The sequence below is a fragment of the Mustela nigripes genome, chromosome 3, assembly GCF_022355385.1.
Source record: "Mustela nigripes isolate SB6536 chromosome 3, MUSNIG.SB6536, whole genome shotgun sequence".
Taxonomy (NCBI): Eukaryota; Metazoa; Chordata; class Mammalia; order Carnivora; family Mustelidae; genus Mustela; species Mustela nigripes.
In genome coordinates this window covers 31,360,068-31,380,234 of record NC_081559.1, presented here as the reverse complement: position 1 = coordinate 31,380,234, position 20,167 = coordinate 31,360,068, and the positions used below count along the sequence as shown (strand labels likewise).

The window sequence follows — 20,167 nt, the reverse complement described above, 5'->3', positions numbered from 1 at the left end:
TTCCAGGATTTGATCCCTATATTCTTTGTCTGGCCAAGCCCACATCCCGAGTCCGTCCTTCAGACAGATAGGAGATCAGCTCTGTACTCAGAGTAAAAAAAAAATAAACATTGATTTTAAAGAAATCAAACAAAGAGAGTGATGGAAAACTGAAAAGGTTCTGTGTTGTCCGTCATACCTGCTTTTGCCAAAAACAAAGATGGGGGACAGACTAAATCTCAAACCCATGCGGCTTGTGCAGTGCCCAGCATTCACATCTGGCTCAATGAATATCCGAGGAGAATAAGAAAGGCCCATTAACTTACAGAGGACACGGGATCAAACCAATAAAGAGTGGTTCATATTTTTCTATACAGTGACCTCCTCTCCAAAGCAGGGCCCTCATTAACCTAACAGCTGTCCTAATGTGGCTTTAACCCGATGACTCTTTACATTCCTTATGGCTTCATTAGTTCCCTTGAGACACATCATGTCCTGCACCACAGCTATGATCTACGGCCTAACAAATTCCCTACAACACCCGGCATATGGATCTTTTACTTAACACAGCAGGAAAAAGAAGGAGTAGTTAATCACTGATTAAAATGCCAGAACAAAATCCTTTAGTTTTTAGAAGGATCTGGGAAAGCAGTAGCAACGTCAGCTCCATTTGAGTGATAGCCAGAAAGTGTGAGTTAGTTTAATTTGGGGCACCTGGGAAAACCAAACACCCAGTGGAAAAAAACCCTCAAACAGGTCTACATTCTATATATTTTTTTCCCCTAAGTAAAATATTTCTAAAGTCTTCTGGGTAGAGATGGCACTAATATAATAACTTAGGCCTTTGTCAGTATTTCCTAAATATTTGTTTAGCCAGTAGCTCTGTTGTGTTTATCACAGCCAAATCTGAGGACACAATCTGAGAATTATTGTACACCAAAGACTAATTTGCCTAATTTACCTCCTGGGTATTATTATGCAAATAATGGCAAGCCTCAAAGTTTCATGGGGAAGAATGCAACTATTTATGATGTGCCACAGTTTTAGTAAATATTCCACCTAAGAGCTCCACAAAGTAGGGAGGTAGCCCTCTTTTATCCCCAGGATAACGAGAGAGAGCAGAGGAAGCTGTTTGAGGAAACAGTATTGAAGCAGGAGTCAGAAGATGGGGGTTTTGGTTTCAGCTTGCCAAATGCGTTCTGCTAAGGAAGTCACTTAACTCTGCTATAATCTTGCTGGTTTCAGATTGTTTTTCCTTTTAATTTTAAAATATGGGATAGGTTAGATCAGATGATCTCAGTCTGGGTTTACAGATGACCAGGATAATCATGGATGGACTTCAAGAGGAGTCTTGAGATTTGTACACACAATTTTGTGCCTTTGCCTCTGCTTCTGTGTGTGTGTGTGTGTGTGTGTGTACACAAGCGTTAACGGGGGGGGGTATCCCTGGTTTTGTCATTTTCTCCACTACCACGGCCCCCTTTCCTATTCCCAATTAAAAATAACTAGGTGCATGACTTATCATCAGTAATTGGAGGTTCTCACAGAAGCCCAGTAGGGATGGATTGATTAATTTCAATTCCAGTACAGTGAACATGCAATGATTTATTAGTTTCAGGTGTACAAGAGAGTGATTCAAAAATCCTACGTATTATCCAGCGCTCATCACGATAAGAGTCCTCTCCGTTCCCATCACCTATTTCACGCATACTTGCACCCGCCTCTCTTCTGGTAACCGTCAGTTCTCCATAGTTAAGAGTTTGTGTTTTTGGCTTTTCTCTTTGTTTTGTTTGTTTTATTTCTCAAATTCCACGTATGAGTGAAATCATATGGCATTTGTCTTTCTCTGACTTATTTCACTTGGCATTACATTTTCTGGATCCCTCCATGTTGTTGCAGATGGCAAGAGTCCATTTTACTTTTAGCGCTGAGTAATAGTCCATTGTATATATTTGCTCCATCTTCTTTATCCATCTATGGAAGGACATTTGTGCTGTTTGCATAATTTTGCTATGGTAAATAACGTTGCAATAAGCATAAGGGTGCATATATCTTTCCAAATTAGTGCTTTCATATTCTTTGGAAAAATATCCAGTAGTGGAATTACTAGGTCGTATGGGAGTTCAATTTTTAATTTTTTGAGGACTCTCCGTACTGCTCTGCATAGTGGCTGCACCAGTTTGCATTCCCACCAACAGTACACGCGGGTTCCTTTTCCTCCACATCCTCGCTAGCACTTGTTTCTTGTGTTTTTGATCCAGTGGGGATTTAAAGTCATCCAACAGATCTGTATAGTTTAGAAGTGAAGATAGGTATGGAATATTTGGCCCTGAATTCCTTAATGATGCAAAAATACGATCATCCTGAAATTTGCTCCTGGAGTTTGCTGTTGGGAATGAATGAAGCTGCAGTTGAGTGTGCCTGTGTGCCACGCTTGGACATTCCTGGAAGCATGGAGCTTCTCCTCATCAACCTTATGCGTTCTCTCCCCAACTTGCTCCTTGTACAGCAGTCTGAGCTGGAGAGCAGCAATGATAGAAAGGCTGAGAGAGTGTGATGTGGAAAGAGACGGGATATAGAGTGAATGAGAAGGCCCAGGGATAAGCAGCTGGTCCTGAGTTTACCTACTTGGAAAGTACTATGTTGGGCATTGGGCATCGTCACATTAGACATTACTGAATCTAGTGTTTATCAAGCATTTTATTTTATTTTTAAAAAAATATTTATTTATTTATTTTAGAGAGAGAGAGAGTGCATGAGAGAGAGACAGCATGAGTGAGGGGGGGGCAGTGGGAGAAGGGAAGCAGACTCCCCACTGAGCAGGGAACCTGATGCAGGGCTCAGTCCTGTGACCCTGAGATCATGACCTGAGCCGATCTGGACACTCAACCCGCTGAGCCACCCAGGTGCCCCTAATCAGGCATTTTAAATTTTGTGAATTCTCTTTTTGAGCATTAAGCATTTCATTCTCTCCCCATTTTTCAAGTTGCATTTGAAACAACCCATCTGGACTAATGCAGGTCAGATCGCCTTTGGGGACCACACCAAAAGGGGGAACCAGTAATTTCTCAATCGGCAAAATTAGGCTTATACTGTGGGACAATTAGCACTAATCCATGAAACTTGGAAGCAAATTTGACCTAAGTCTCCATTGAAGCCAAACTGGCTTTGAATTTATTTGAGGTGTTATGTGGGCACTTTCCTGTTTGTTCATGGGCACAAAAGGCTTTGGCTATAGACCACAGAGCTAAGAAAACAAAGCGAAGCTTTAGTTCTTGGATGGCTAAGACAGAGATGGCAACGTGACCTTCATAATCAGTAGCTACCATTTATTGAACACTCTATATCTCTTCGGTGTTCTTCTGAGGGCTTTGATCGCATTGTCTCATTTAATTGTCACAACAATCTTGTGAAGTTTTTTTTTTTTTTTTTTAAGATTTTATTTATTTATCAGAGAGAGAGAGAGAGAGGGCAAGAGAGCGAGCACAGGCAGACAGAATGGCAGGCAGAGGCAGAGAGAGAAGCAGGCTCCCTGCCGAGCAAGGAGCCCGATGTGGGACTCGATCCCAGGACGCTGGGATCATGACCTGAGCCGAAGGCAGCTGCTAACCAACTGAGCCATCCAGGCGTCCCTCTTGTGAAGTTTTTATTCCTCCCATTTAATAGATAAGAAAGCAGAGTCCCCTAAGCAGTAAACAATTTGTTCAAGGTCACAGAGTTAGCAAAGTGGGGGGCCTGGGAGTCAACTTTTGCCTGGGCTGCATTTCATCTATGTGAATAAAAAGTATTACTACATTGTTGGAAGTACAAAGTTTTCAGGGCTCAGTTGGTTAAATGTCTAATTCTTGGTTTTGGCTCGGGTGGTGGTGATCCCAGAGTCCTGAGATTGAGCCGCATGTCGGGTCCGTGCTCAGCAGGAAGGAGTCTGCTTGAGATTCTCTCCTCCTCTTCCTCTGCCCTGTCCCCCCGTTCATGAATTCTCTCTCTCAAATAAATAAATCTTAAATCAAATACAAAGTTTTCCCCAACTCATATTTTTGAGAGTCTGAACACATTGGTTACTTTTTTGACCCAAGAAGAGAAAAAATGATGAAAACCTTATTATTATTATTTTTTGTGAGTCTTATCCTTTTCCCCTAGTTATCGTGATATCATGAGGATCTTTCCATTGAAATTTTGCTTTGAAAATTTATTGGATATTATATTACTTCAGAAATGGGTCTGAAGATCATTTCCAAAAAGCACGAGTACAGCTTTGTGGAAGGGCTCTGCAAAGAGACAGATGAGTAGGGAGATATCCAGGGGCAGGTGAAAATGAACCAGGTTGCAGTTTATCAGTTAAAGTTAAAAACTTGCTTTGTGGGAGGGTTTTGACATCGTGTGGTATATAGGCAATTATCAGCATTTAACTGTAGGTAATAGTAGTTATCGACCAACATCTGCCTCTTGCCCTGCTTGTTAACCGTGTTAACTGTAGTGTGGAAGGCCAGGTTTTGTGTGGGGAGGGTGGGGTTACATTGCATTATAGGTCCTAGAATTACATTTAACAGGTGATAGTGAACTTTGTAAAACTTGCTCTTTCTGCCCTACTGGCTAAGACATTGGCAGAACACTCATACTCTCCTTTAGAACATCAAGGCCAGTTTGTTTCTGGGGCCATTGCTACTCTTTTGAAACCAAAGAGAAGTTTCTGGTAGTTGTAACAACTGAGTTATAATGCCTTCCACCCAGTTTAGATGAACTTCTTTGGTGTTACACACTCAAGCAGCTCGTTTAGTAGACTATTACTGATTGTTAGGAATTAGTGAAACAATATTGAGTTATCAAAGACCTCTGGGTACTAAAGGGAATGTCTTTCAAGTAAAGACAGGGTCATAGCAGTATCCCAGGATCACTGTGCTTGGTCAGTTTAGATGGTTAAAACGGAGGTTATTTCAAGGGCAACCTTTTCCTTTTAAAAATAGCAGGTATGTCTTTTATGAGTTTCAAATTATAAAGAAGGCAAGGACCTCTTTCTGATTTGTAGCTTCAGTGCGTGTATGTATGTATGTATTTATCTATCTTCAATGCTACTTTTGGCAGACACAGCTGGTTTTAGGAGATGCAGAAGGCTGACAAGGCAGGATGATAAAAAGTCTGCTTAAATGCCCAGCGACAGGAAGAAGAGTCTTCACTCCTCGGGAGTCTCTGGTTCTTTCAGGACTAAATAGCCCTCTGGATTTATTTAGCCTAAATTTAAACATCAGTTGAATTCCTTCCACTGGCAGACTCTTGAACCTCCTGTTGAAAGTTTGTTTTTTAGTAAAGATTTGTTTCTCAACTATTTCTCTTCAGCTTTTCTTGTAGGCATAATCGATATTGTATTGTAAATGTGAGAACTTTCCACTGCAATTGCTGGTGGGTTTACTCAGTGTCTTCAGTATTTGGATCATTTTGGAAAAATGAAAAGAAAACCCCCAACACCTTACATCCCCAGTCTCTTGGATATTTGAAGCTATCTATAGAAAGTTATGATGTTTCTTCCAATCTATTACTTAGGCAAAGACATGTCTGATATATAAAAAAAAATTGAGTTATGGAGGAGTGAGAATGATCTTGGATCAACAGTAGGTTGAGATCAATGAAGGTGATCAGGCATAGCCATCCACTGGGTAGATCAAACCTGGTTTACTTATCTAAGGGTTACAGGAGGAAGTTGGCCCAAAGAGATCCGAGGCATGTTATTTAAATGATGGAAGTGTGAGCTCTGGGTTCTTCCTAAAGGATCTCACCAGTAGAATCGAGGCTGGTAAGTCTGAATGAATGAAATCACATCGAAACTCTGGGAAATTCAAGGCTCTTCCCAGCCGAAAGCAGGAGATGCCCTGGATATAGGTTGGTTGAGATCAGTGTCGAAGACTGCTACCTCTGAGATGGGGGTGATTGATTAATCTCAAGGTTTTTAGTGTAAACTATGACCATGGTGTGTGATACAACACAGCACACTCCAGGCACGGAAGCGGCCCATTTACTACCCTCCACGTCCTCATCCCAAAGCAGCTTGTTCCAGACACTTAGGCGCGACCTGGTTACAGACGCTCAGATTCACTGTGAGCAAACACAGTTGCTGCAGACCTGAAATGGAGTGCTGGCTTGTTCAGGGGTCTATTATCCCAGGTGGCAATTTATTAAGTTAAGTAAAACTCTAACTCAATTATGCATCAACATGGAAAAATATTGACTTACCTTCTTTTCCTGTTGGAAACTTAAAGAGTATTAAATGTTAGTATTTTGAGGAAGTGCAAACAGCTTTATTTACCAGTATCATATGATGTGCCTGGAGAAGACCAGACTCCTTTTCAGACAAGTGCTTGGGTGACTAGCAAAGGTTAAGCAGATGCTTTGGCGAGGTATGTGTTAAACTGGGCTTTTTTGCTCCCAAAGGGAGAAATTCCTGCCTCTACTCTTTCAAGAGTTTCCACGATTTCAGAAAAATTCAGTTAAGTTGTAAAATTGTTAATTTTGTTCTATAAGGAAATCATGTCTTACCTTTCCTTAGACAAGTTGGTCTACTTCATTATCACCTCCATCTAGAGTGACCTTTTGTTGAAATCATGTCCATACTCTAAAATGAGTTCAAACTCTCTCTCTACTCAAAACTTTCCCTGATTCTCTGCATTTCCAAATATGGAGCTCTTATTTTGGTTTCCTTGAGGACTCTGTGAATTCCAGAGGATAAGCCTGAAGGTTACTGGGGAGCAAGGTTCACTCCTTTATCCTTCTGACTGCAAGCACGATGTTTTATCTTTATGAAGTTTTCAACGAACTTTCCATATAGGAATTAGGATACCTTTAATTGGTAGAAATACTCTATAATTTTGGGAGAAACATCATAAAAGCACTCTCTCAAATCCTCTGAAGTTCCACATTTAAGCTGCAGATGTAAAAACTGGGCAAGGTGATGGGGTCTGTTAAAAGCCTAATATCACAATTCCTTAACATTTTAGATGTTCAGTTACATTTCTTACTCCCATTATCACCATTTCTCCCCAGCTATCTACCAAAATACACCGGCTTTGAATTCTCCAAAGGCATTTTATTATATTATACCATTTTTTTCTGAATGTACCTCCGTACTTGGCACAGAGTATTATAGGTGCTTAAAGCTGTTGTTGGAAGAAATAATAAACTAATTATTTAAGGGATCTTCTTAGATAAAATGCTTTCATTTCTTGACATACCTCTTTGGTATTTATTTCCATTAAGATCAGAGCAATGTCTCAACTTTGAAAAGGGATGGTACAAGGCTCCATTTCTCCTCCTGGTCAGTTTACAGGACAATATAGGAGCTATGTCTGTAATGACCATAGAAGTGCAAAGACAGACTGATAAAAATATTAAATACAAAGTTAGTGTGATAGGCAAGACCCAGTTAGGACATAGGTCACGTACAGATCAAGGAAGCTCATGCACGCTCCCTACAGTGCTGTGATAGGTGAAGGCGTGTAGGTGTTGGTGATGGCGACCATGAGGAAGAGTTCCAGTGGCTTCCACTCTTGCTCAGCCATTCCTGCCCATGGTCATCCCGGGGCTTGTGGGGGCTCTGCAGGACCATGGAAGTTCCAGGAAGCCCCTTTCCTGACCCCTGACACTGAACTGTCCTTTCTCTCCGCAAAACAACACAGAAGATGGAGGGCTCTTGCATCTCTTTGCCCTGTCAGTCAGGGGCCTTTAATCTGTTTTAGCATGAAAAATTCATTAAGAATGTACTATTATTTCATCAGTGAAATCCTCAAATTTTAAATTAAATCCATAGGTTTGGTTTAGCAACCGCCGTGCGAGATGGAGGAAGCAAGCTGGGGCCAATCAGCTGATGGCTTTCAACCACCTCATTCCGGGGGGGTTCCCTCCCACTGCCATGCCGACCCTGCCGACATACCAGCTGTCGGAGACGTCTTACCAGCCCACAGCTATTCCACAAGGTACGGAGGGAGTGGAGGGGATAAAATAGAACTCCCCATTGCTTTCTCTGCTGCTGGGAGATCTTCCTCGATGCTGACATTGCTGTTGTTTGGGTGTTAATGACCTGATATCAGGCTGTCCTGGAGGTTTACCTGTCCCATTTCAGAAAGCTACATTGTTCGGTGACATAGCTGGATTGCCCTAGAAGAGCTATGTTATAACACTGTCTCAGTATTTTATTTTATTTTTTAAAAGATTTTATTTATTTATTTGACAGAGAGAGAGAGAGATCACAAGTAAGCAGAGAGGCAGGCAGAGAGTGAGGGGGAAGCAGGCTCCTGATGCAGGGCTCGATCCCAGGACTCTGAGATCATGACCTGAGCTGAAGGGAGAGGCTTAACCCACTGAGCCACCCAGGTGCCCCTTAGGTTATTTTAAAAAATATTTGAGAGAGAGCAAGAATGAGTGGGGGAGGGGCAAAGGGAGAGGGAGAAGCAGGCCCCCCACTGAGCCGGGAGCCCAACATGGGGCTTGTTCCCAGGACCCCAGGATCACAACCTGAGCTGAAGGCAGATGCTTAAACCCACTGAGCCACCCAGGAAACCTTGCTTCCGTATTTTAAAACAAAACAAAACAATAAAACCAAACCAAACAACTTTCCTAAATAAATATGCCCTTTGCTTATTTTTGGTTAAAATTTTGCTTCTACCTTTGCACTCCTGTCAGCAGTTCACTGAAGTTCTGTGAGAGTTACTAACCACAGCAGCCTTAGAGCAAAGGTAAGCTTTGATCAGGTCACTGTTGGACGGCGCAGAGAGGTGAATGCGATCAGTGAGAAGACTGAATTCTCTGGGATTATGAAAGATAGCATTCCAGGCATTTCACATGAATATTTAGGTGCTTTGAAAGCGCGTTTGATACGAAACGCGAGACTTGCGATTCTGACACTGGTTTGTTCTTAGGCGGATTCATAATATTCGCTACCCAAAATAGGTTCGTTCTCATTGTTCATGTGATTTCTGCATTCGTGTTCTGGGTGAGTCTGCCCTGAAAGTATATAAAGAAGTTACGTCCTTGCACGTTGGTGCAGTGACGCGGCTCTGTTTGGAATGAGTGGTTCTCTGTGCATGGTAAGAAACACAGTTTCAAGTTCATCTTTGGTCTGAGCGACCGATACTCCCGGCGGCTCGGGCGGGGGTGCGAACTTTGGCCCCGCACTTTTCCTGCCAGCCTGCGAGGAGTGTTAGAGCTGACAATCTTCTTCACTGCAGCCGTGTCGGATCCCAGCAGCACCGTTCACAGACCTCAGCCGCTTCCTCCGAGCACCGTACACCAAAGCACTATTCCTTCGAACCCAGACAGCAGCTCTGCCTACTGCCTCCCCAGCACCCGGCATGGATTTTCCAGCTATACAGACAGCTTTGTGCCTCCGTCTGGGCCCTCCAACCCCATGAACCCCGCCATTGGCAATGGCCTTTCACCTCAGGTCAGTCCTGTGTTTCCAGACAGACGATTTGCTGTATCCCAGAACCAAACAGTCAATTCCCCTAGGCGGTCATATAATGAATTGCCAAATTTAAACCATAATGTATTCTTTATACAAGCCACATGATTTCAGTTTTCTGGTTTCCTTTCTCTCCACCCTTCCTACGGGCTGTATCAAAAGTTGTAGCTTGGGCTTACAATCCAAGTGATTTTTAATGTAATCAGGGAGAGTCTGTGTTTATATCTCATTGTCAAGGCACTGATCCAGTCCACTCCCTAGTTCTGAGCTTCCGGTCAGAAGCGTAGACACATTTTTTGTTTGTTTGTTTGTTTGTTTAAAAAAGTAACTGATCAGCTGATCTGGTTGTGAACAAAAGCACCTAGTAGGAAAACACCAACGCTTTATTAAAACAATTGGAGAGGAAGCAAGCAGGTTGTGTGGAGGGAGACAGGCTGAAGATCCAGAACTCTGGGATAAATGAGTTATAAATGCACAAATTAGGAGAATTACTGCTACTTTGGGAATATATGGATACTTGAATGTTGTAATTGTTTTTCTAATTTGCATTGGACTATGAGCCTTTCTTGAGAGATCATATTAATAAATTGCCTTGATAATTGCATGTCAGAGGGTTGGATAAATTTCCTCCATGTGGCATCTGTCTGAGGTTGACATTATTAGCAGTTGTTTAAATACAGATCGCTTGATTTTATTAGAGAGCTCTTGGCCCAGGTGGCGAGGATAGTTGCCCACTAAATTTGGAGAAATGTCACAACGGGGTTGCAATCTATAATTGCGATCGAGAATCTCTTCAGGGCCGAGAGTGAGAGTTTCAACAGCTTTATCTTTTCTTAACCCCCTTTTTCCTCTTGGTGGTTAGAAAAACAGAGAGGAGCTCAGAATGACAGAAATGAAAAGTGAAAAGACAATTATACTCAATTACACACTAATCACTGACTATCACCGCCGCCTAAGCACCAAGAGGGCATTCTAATAGGCAGAAAATGAGATTTTAATGGCACAAAGGGTGGCCAAAATAACGACTCCTATATCTTCGCCTTCTTCGTTTTCTTCAACTTGTGGTTTGCGTCTTGGGAGTGCAGGTCCTGGGCTCTGCACAACGGTGATAACTCTGAGCAGCTGAAAAGTTCAAAGCCATCGGAGTTGAAAAGAATGAATAGCAAAGGCAATGAAATAAACATTTCTGCCTCGAGGCAAAAGTTCATAAATCCTTTTTTGTAACAGTCAATGTAATTAAGTTTCATAGATTCCTATAGCACATCCTGGGATAAGAAATAAGAGGTGGCTTTAAACCTTGGCTGAAAAATAACAACATGAAAAACAATAAATGTGCCTTCCTACAGGACTTTAATAAACTTAATTTCCAAGTGCTGGCATGTGTGAATGGGATTTTGCATGAATATCATGGACTTCTGTTAGTAGATTCCTCTTTAAAATGACAGATTTATAGCATTTCTATAGATTTATAGAAGCCTCCTCCACAACTGAGAAGGCACATCAGAAGCAGTTATCTCTGCGGTTCTTAACATCAATTGTTTGGGGCCGTAGCAGAACTTTTTTGAACTCGACTGGGTTGTGAAAGTTTTCATAAAAAGTAAACTAACCCTAACCGCTTCTGCAAGGTGAGACCCAGGACACCCTTGGTTTTCTTTCGTGTTGATCAGAAAAGAAATAATGACACGGATCTGTATTCTCGAAGTGAAAGTCCTAGCTTCTTGTAAGTCTATGAGCTCTTGTATGTTATAATAACCGTATTCTATTTCATTCTATTCTATTCTATTACTATTATGTAACTGAAGTCATTGGCACTTAATCTTGGAACTGTTCTTTGATTTTATGATCCCAGAGTTGGCAGTGGGGTGGGATTCATTCCAATATCAAGCAATGGAAAATTCCACAGGCAACCCTTCCTGTATTTCTTTATTATGCTCTTATATATTAATTCCCTACTTATTACTCTGTACGTATCCTGGATATTTTGCATTTTGATCCTATATTTCCTCCTGAAACCACCAGTAGGAATCTATGATGTCTTTGTCCTTGCCGAATGCTCAGCAAGTTAGAAAAGGGACAGGCAGTATAATGAAGTTCCTCCTTGTTTCTTCTGAGGATTGCCTCTATTTAAGCAAAGGGGGACCAATCCTACTTTTGGTTGTCTGGCTTTATTTGGAATATCCCAAAGATAATTCAAAGATAGCCCACTCCAAACAGCCTGGTTTACCTCTGACTTAAAGAAGAGAGAAAAGAAAGGTCCTTCGGTCTTCCTGCTGATAAGATAGAAGGGCTTACGAATAGATTGGATCGTAGGATATTAAAAATGGAACTAATCTTACCATTTCTCCTCTTCTTTTCCTCCTCCACTTCCTCTGCTTCTCTCTGGACATCTAATCTGCAGACCAGTCATCTAGAAGCTCAGAGAGCTTGAGGCCTGCTGAAGACCACCAGGGGCTAGAGAGAGAATTGGGACTGGAACCTGGGACCCTTGGCTCAGAGTCTAGGATCGCCCCCATGAGAGTACGTGGTTGAGCAGAGAGGGAAGAGGTTTCATGAAAAATAGAGGCAGGAGGCTTTCATCACATCTTAAAACCTTTTACTAGAGATGAGTTTTTAAAAGTTTTTGGTTCATGTTAAATGACATTCTTTTTGCTAATATGCTCTTTACATCTTTTTTGCTTTACACACTTTTCCTATTAACTTCCCTGATAATAAAGGTCCTGCATGGTTATTATAGAAAATGGAAAAAACAATTTTAAAGCGTCTTCAGAGTAGAAAAAAGAAATTTCCCTGGGCAACCTTTGTTAATATTTTTACATACTGTGTTCCAGCTCTTTTGGGTCTTACCTTTTAAAAAAAGGCCTTTTAAAAAAATATAATGGAGGGGCGCCTGGGTGGCTCAGTGGTTTAAGCCTCTGCCTTCAGCTCAGGTCATGATCTCAGGGTCCTGGGATCGAGCCCCACGTCGGGATCCCTGCTCAGCGGGGAGCCTGCATCCCCCTCTCTCTCTGCCTGCCTCTCTGCCTACTTGTGATCTCTATCAAATAAATAAATAAAAATCTTAAAAAAAAAAAAGAATTGGGCAGAATAAGGAAGGCAAGAAAGGCTTTGGGGGCAGGAGAAGCAATAATAAACTAGTGAATGAGAAATGAATGTCGAATGTTAAAATTAAAAAAAAGAAAAAAAATATAATGGAAATAATAGTGTATATAGCTTTCCATGTTGCTTTCTATCTTAACACTTCAGCATTGGCCTTTCCCCACCAGCTCACTTACATGGAATTGGATTTAAATTCTTTTGAATTCTTTCAATTTATTGTGGGTCTTTTCAGTGGAGGCTGATTGACCTGTTCAAAATAATGTGTGCATCGCGTTTGACTTTCTTCCTGGTGGGGCTGGCCATTCAGACTTGGATCCCATGAGACTTGTTTCTCTCTATGTGCGAGTCCTAGTGTTGGTTTTCTTCTGGAGTCTCGGACATATCTCCTCCCTCAAGCCAGGATTCTTCTAGAGCCTGGAATCAGAGCCATCAGCCAGCCCCAGGGCATTTCTTAAATGTCCTGCTCAGTGCTTTTCTCAGGGAGGGTCTCAACTTCATGAGGGACAGGTGTGACACAGTGACACAGGAGGTCACACCTGTCCCGCTGGTCAGATTTGAGGAGCAATAGACTGACATGTATTTTGACAAAAGATTAGAATATTCACAAGAAATTTTAGAAACGTGGGTATCCTTCCTCAAGCTTCTCTTGTTCTGAGGGAAACAGTAGCTGTATCTGAAGAATTTGACCATTTTTCTTGTGGAAAAACTGAGACCATTGCTGCACAATGATCTAAATGGCAGGGTGAACTGCTGGCCAATTTCAGAGCCCAAAATCTCTCTCTTCCAGTTGTTACTAATTCTCATATAAACACAAACGATACATTTCACTTGCTGAGGAAGTGTAATGGCTTAGCGAGTCTTTCAGAGGTCCAGCACTGATATTTGACCTGATTTTCCTGCAGGCGTCGTCCAAAGGCTTCACCAAGAGGAGGGGTTGGCTTCACATTCTCCCAGAGACTGGATCTGTTGGGGAATCTGAGACAAGAGTCCCAGGGATGGGTGACAGAGGGGATAGGCTATGATCTCAGCCTTTTCTGCTGCCTCTGAACTGCCTTTCAACTGAACCACATACCCCGTGTAAGAGACGGGTCTCCTCAGACTGAATGGCAAACAGCTTCTGAGAAGACCCTACAAGTCTCTCTAGTGAGGGCTTTTTCCCGCAGTAGCAGCCTTCTTTGGGAAGGTTGTGTTGTCTTGGTGTGGGGACCGTACAGAAAGAACACAGAGAAATAGAGACCATGTATTTCCCCTCCAGACTCAGATGGCACGTTCCCAGCACCTTGCTGCACATGGAGGAGAGAGGAAGGAATGCTGACTTGGAATACAGAGCGCCAGGGAAATCCTACCATATGCTTAAGACATGAGACTAATTAACATTTGGCCCATGTTCTTCCAATTAACTCTCCTTTGCAGGAAACACTACCCTTACTGCCCCCACCCCGCCATGTCCAGAACACACAGAACCAAACCCCCAAAACAAGGCCAATTAATTTAACAAACTTTTATCATTTCATGCCCCAGCCCCATCCCAGGGCTATAATTGCCACAGTTTTTTGTGACGGTTTCTAATGATTTCTTGAGTGAAATACAGTATCATTGGGGTTGCATGGTTTCTAGAAAGCTTTTTTTTTTTTTTTTTTTTTTTTACTATTATGTTGTATACAAAAATGGGCCAACTTGGCTGCATTCAGGGTTCATCAACCATTGCAAATGATTCTTCAAATGTTTTGGGTTTGGTAAAACCTAAAACACATTTTGCCAAGCACTTTTCCTCCTTAATTTTTCAAACTGTGTATTTTAGGGAAAATTTGATCCATATGGTTTTGATTCATTTACTCTTATATCATTGACATTTTTTTTTTCCTACAGAGCCATTTGATATCCAAGAAGCTTTCTGAGCCTTTCCTACGATCATTTTAAGCATTTTCCTCCTTAAAGAGAGGAAGTCCTCGTTGCAACCTTAGAGGCCATAAATTTTGAGTACTCTCTCAATTCGGCAATACTTAAAAATACATTTGGCATAAATCTGGATTATTATGAACACATTTTATGTTCAGAGCAGATGGGCAGATTTTCGTTTCTGGTTTATGAGTGAAACCAACGACAAAATAAGAAAATGGGCTTAAATTACCAAAAAAAAAAGTTTTGTTTTGAGGAACGTCTAACTGTTATTAATAAATCCCTATGGTAAGAGCTACGCTCCGAGGCCTCATTTCAAATTTTTGTCCAGGTCTTGGATAAGCTGTAATTGAATAACCAGTACACCTGTCCGGTTTCATGAATAATCTACTGAGGAAAGAAAAAAACTCTCATAAAGCCTGGTGTACCAGGCTTAAAAACACTTGAATGTTTGTTTGCTGCTCAACACCTCAGGAACAAAGCGTAGGTCTGCACATCTCATCAAGCCTGTGGACCACGCATCTGTTCCGTCTAGTTGTGGGATCACGGCTTCATGGGGACGGATGGACCCAAGAAAGAGGAGGTAGATTGTCCTTCTAACGAGACAGTGGTTAATGGCGGAGGACAACCGGGATCAACTTTTGTTCTTATCCCCATTTTACAAAAGAAAACCTTTAACTCAACCACCCATCCAGTTCCTTTTAAAGAATAATATTAAAATTGAGATTATTAGTGTGTAATGTATGTAAATTGGATATTTGGTGGGAGCCACGCTTATTAGGGCACGTCTTCATTTCATGCATATATGTATTAGACCGTCGTGGTTCCATTTCAAATCAGATTTCAATTGCTCAGCACAGTTTCTTTTGACAAACATTTGTTAATCCCGACACTTATTAGGGAGAAGCATTTAAGTGTTAATATGTGTACACAAAACTCAAGACTGCTTTTGATTTTGCTTGTCATTTTTTGCACCACGGTGTTCACAATGATCTCAGATTCCATAGCTGCAAGGCACAATGATGGTTCTTTGTCCAGAGGAGGAATAAGGGCTTACAGCAGATCAGCCTGTTAAGTGGAGGCAGTATCGTCATTAAGAATGGTTGTGATGGGTACTTTTCGGTGGCGTAGAAGGAGAAATCTTTTCCACTGTGGCGTGGTAATTCCTTGACCTTTTCTTGTACTGTTGATCCATGGAAAAGCGGTAAGATTTACCCTGGTCGGGGGTGTGGAGGCGGCTCCTGTTTCAGGAGAGCTATTTCTCTGGCCGTTTTTGGGCACGCGTGCAGAAGCTGCTCGATGCCCGGCCATTCGTCTTGTCCATTTCACACCCAGGCACCCTCGGCCCTCCTTTGTCATTGCGGAGAACCAGATAAGCAGGTGGCCTGCCACCACCAGTCCGTTTCCCAACAGAGGCACTTCCTCCCCTTGACACTTTCCAGAAATTCACCTGTGGAGGAAAAAAGGAATGATTTTGATTAAAGAGATTGGTTGGGTGTCAAACAAAGCTCAGACGGAGAGACAGTCCATGCAAAAGTGGCAGCCCCTCCAAAGCTGGAGCCTTCTGTTTCATTTCTGAAGCAGCCCATGAGCTCAAAGCCAGGGCTGCAGCCTCACGTGTTTATGAAGGCTCCAGGATGTTTATGATTATAAATGAGCCCATTTCAGCTACACCAGAATAACTATGGGCCATTTGCATGTTTCCATCCTGCTGCGCTATGTTTTCGAGATGCTCTGCTCCATGCTGAAAACGCTGCTGCTAATCAGCAAATGTTAATCCATTTGTTGGATCGGTGGGGGCTGTAATTGACCCGGTGCCTTTGGTTTTTCTCCGAAGGTTGTGGTTGCTCCCCTTAAAGAAGAGGAGGCAGGCCCTGGTTTTTGTCAGCTCTGGCTGCAGCCTCTTGAGTTTGTTACAGATTGGGAGAATTTTGCAAGAAAGGACGACTTGGCCCAAATCTCCTTTTTTTAAGGAAGGGAGGGAGCAGCGTCAATGACTGAATCTTACATCATCTCACTGAAATGAGCCACAAGCAAACCTTTCTTGCTGAATTACATTTTTTGTGGGTCTGCTGTATTGATTTAAAGAGAAAGTCCATCAGCTACTTTCCCTCGTCTCGTGGGTTGGACAAATCGAAGGCAACAGCCTCATGGTTTTGGGGTCCATTTGAATTTTTGTAGCTATTGGGGGAGAAAAAATTGAGTGTGATTGCTAGGTCTATCACTAAACTCCTAGAATAAAAAGTTTTTCTTTGTAGTCAGTAAAGCCCAGCAAAGCCGTGCTGGGTTCTAGTGTGAGGCCAGTGGTCTGAATCGACCCTTTATGTGTGGTTGGAATGCAATGTAAAGCTTTTAATTTATTACCGCATTTGCAAAATGGCAATATCTACAGAAATCTGAATACTTGCATATTTATTCAATTAGGGACTGAATGTGTGCTTTGTACTGCAGACACAGAGGACTGGATTTACTCATTAGTTGTGTACTATTTTTTGTTTTCTTTTTTCTAAAGAAATCTGTTTCTGTGAAACAGTCTGGGTCTCATCAGAGGTGTGTATTTTTCAATGTACAGTACAATATTTAAAAATTACTCTTGACATTTAACTAAAGTGCAGTGAACTAGACTTTCTGAGGTTGGTGATTGCACTGTTCTCACTGATCAACGAGAAAGATGGGCAGTTGTGAGACAGTGCCTTTTACAGATTCACAGGGTAGGAGTTCTACCTGGAAGGGAACATTTCCTACCTGGGACAGGATGGCAGCCCATCCTCAACCCTGAAGAAATGAAGGAGGTGGGCATTATTTAGAGAAATAACTTACCTGCTTATCTCACAAAAAACTGAGGTCTCATTTTGGGCAGCTTGCATTTAAAAAATCTAATTGAACTTTGGATTTCAAAACTGCCCGCAGGGCTGAGCCTCTCTCTATGTGTGTGACTCCACAGGAAAATTTCTAGTTCAGTGGCAATTCTGCCATGACTCTTGCAGGCAGAACTTAGTCTTTTAGCCTCTCTTGATGTCCGTTGGTGTGTTCGTACCTTGTGAAAACACGTACCACATACCATGCTGTATTATATGATAATGTATCCATTCCCCTCTTTACTAAGAGCTTCTAGAGTGATAGTAGGCTCTAATCATCTTGGAACACCCAAGAACCAAGCACTGCCTCATCATAAAGGCTTGTTCCCCATAGTGGGCTCTTTGAAAGGTGGTTTGGGGTAAATGGATTCTGAATCAACCACTTGATAAATGTTACAAATTATATCCCTTTTTCTTCCAAAGTCCCAGGACACATTAGCCTACTAAAGGCTCTGACAAGTCTTGCAGTGTAGAAACATACTTGTTTCACTCCATGTTTTCTGATCTAACTATGGAGACCTTTGGTTGAGTTTTAAACTACCAAGTTTTGAGGAACATTTCCTAGGAAGAGCTGAATGAGAGAAAACCCAGTTGGAGACCTGCTCCTAATTTGTTTATGTTTCAAATGCTTCCCTTGATTTTTTTTTTTTTTTTATGAATGATTCTTCTTTTTATGTAATGTCTGATGTTACCTTTCCCTTCCACACATTGTACCCCCCTCTGCAGAAAATCTTGGCCGGGAAAAGAGTAATTTTAAAGAAGAAGCTGTGAACTGCTTAGTACTATTTAGACAGGCAGATAGGGGCATAAAGAAAGGAAAGAGTTCCTGCTTAGTGACTTGATGGCAGTGTGGACGTAACTCATCAAGCTGAAGAAGAAGCCTCAAGGTCAAAAGCACCAGATTTCAAAACTTACCCACCACTTGCTAGCTGTGTGTCCTCAGGAAAGTTGCTTAAACTCTCTCCATTTCTGTTTCATCTTCTTGTTAAAGGGGGAAGATAACAACAACAACAACAACTTGTCCAGTAGAGCTTGGCTGAAAACACAGTACTTTGGAAATTTGAAAATGCTTTTTCATGAAGCAGTAATACAAATGCAATAGGACTTTCACTACTGTTTACTGCGAAATAGCCTGTGAACCTCTGACCAAAACCAAAAACATCACGTTTGTCCCTGCCAAAGACAAATGTGGAAACTGAGTGATATCAAAAGGATGGCAGTTTCTTGGTTGAGTGGAGTGTTTTCAGTTGTTCTAGTCAGATATTTTTTTTTAAAGATTGTATTTATTTATTTGACGGACAGAAGTAGACAGAGAGGCAGGCAGATACAGAGGGGGGGAAGCAGGGTCCCCGCTGAGAGCCTGATGCGCAGGACTCCATCCCAGGACCCTAGAATCATGACCTGAGCCAAAGGCAGAGGCTTTAACCCACTGATCACCCAGGTGCCCCCTATACAGACATTTTAAAGAATATTGGTATCCATTGAGAATGCAGGAATTGTAATGTGCCTGAGATACAGTAGTCCCAGAAGTATGATATATACAACTTGGTTTTGTTTGAGAAATTCAGATTACAAATACATAAAAACTCACTACAGCAAGAATGAGCCAATGGTTCTTTATTCCATGGGGCTAGGAGTGGGGAAAGAACAGGGCTATCCTGATAGTTTCCTTTCCTTGTTCTTATTGACTTACTGAAATACAATATTGACATGGGTACATTTAAAAAATATCTACAGCTTCATAGTACTGAATACATCAAAGGTAAGTGAATCTGACAAATGCTAAGTTTCCCTCTTCAGTGAAGAGTAGAGGTAGCTAAGACAACAGGTACAATGGAAAGATCTTAAAAAGTAAGGGACAATCTGACCAAACAACTTTGAGTTACCAATTGCGGAATATTCTTTCAATCACTAAATTACAAAGACACTACTTTGTCAAGACCTGTAGGAGCAGATGTGGTTTCTGCAGCTTAAAGACTCTATAAACGGTTTCACTGTAAACCCTAGGTGTTTCCAGCATAAACACCAGTCTCCTGTGTGATAGGAGACATAGCCGCTGCCCAATTTGTGATCAAGGACATAAATAAATTTGCAGGCAGAAAAGCAACACAACATCTTTATTGGCTCAGTGTCCCTGGAATTGAGTCAGGGAGAGAATCGAGGTACACAGGATCTTAGCTTAGTGGGGTAATAGCTTCTGGTTCTTGGAAGACTGTATTCTCAGACGTCCCATAGCTGTAGAGTTACTACAAATTTCCATGCATCTTGGATGGATGCTTATTCTGCCTTACCACAAAGCCTGTGAAACAGGCCAGAACACATTTCCTGGAGGATATATTCATTCTTAGACTTTTGCAAGGCTGTCCTCTGCTTTCCCGTGGTTAATAGAAATAGCCTTTGTGACATCTACTCATTAAATTAGTATCACTCGGTCTTAATCATTGATCCCTTCTTCTACCCTGAGAACATACCTTCTTTCTCATGAAGAGGAGGACAGGTAAGCTTCTCTTCTGTAACCTTAAGCATTTGTAGATGGCATCTTATGACCTTGACTTTGGCAGCCATGGAAATATTTGCCTACCTCACACCTGGCCTGGAAGAAAGAGGAAATTTCCTTGTTGCGATGGGCGGCTGTCGTCCTCCCTTAGTAGGCTGGAGTGTCTGTCCTTGGTGTCGGTGGGATGTTGGCGGAAGGGAAAATTTCAGGGGCAAGAGAACACAGTGTTGCCCAACATCTTTTGTTTCAAAGGGGCAGAGTTTAGCCCTTCTTTCTGAAAGCCAACGTGGACTTTTAATTTATTATAAGCTTGTGTGTGTGTGTGTGAATCTTAAGACAGAGTTGGGCAGTTAAGGGGCTGCATTATGAGTGGTCACGTGACAGTGACTCAAC

General features: G+C 41.9%; 1 protein-coding gene across 3 annotated transcripts in view; it reads left to right on the top strand.

The window, feature by feature from the left end:
* Positions 1 to 20,167, top strand: part of PAX3 (paired box 3) — a 99,538-nt gene that overhangs the window by 70,673 nt on the left and 8,698 nt on the right. For all 3 annotated transcript variants that reach the window (XM_059392686.1, XM_059392689.1, XM_059392685.1), the window contains exons 6-7: positions 7,775 to 7,940; positions 9,192 to 9,406. In XM_059392686.1, the coding sequence (XP_059248669.1) occupies positions 7,775 to 7,940; positions 9,192 to 9,406 (381 nt within the window). The remainder of the gene's footprint in view (positions 1 to 7,774; positions 7,941 to 9,191; positions 9,407 to 20,167) is intronic.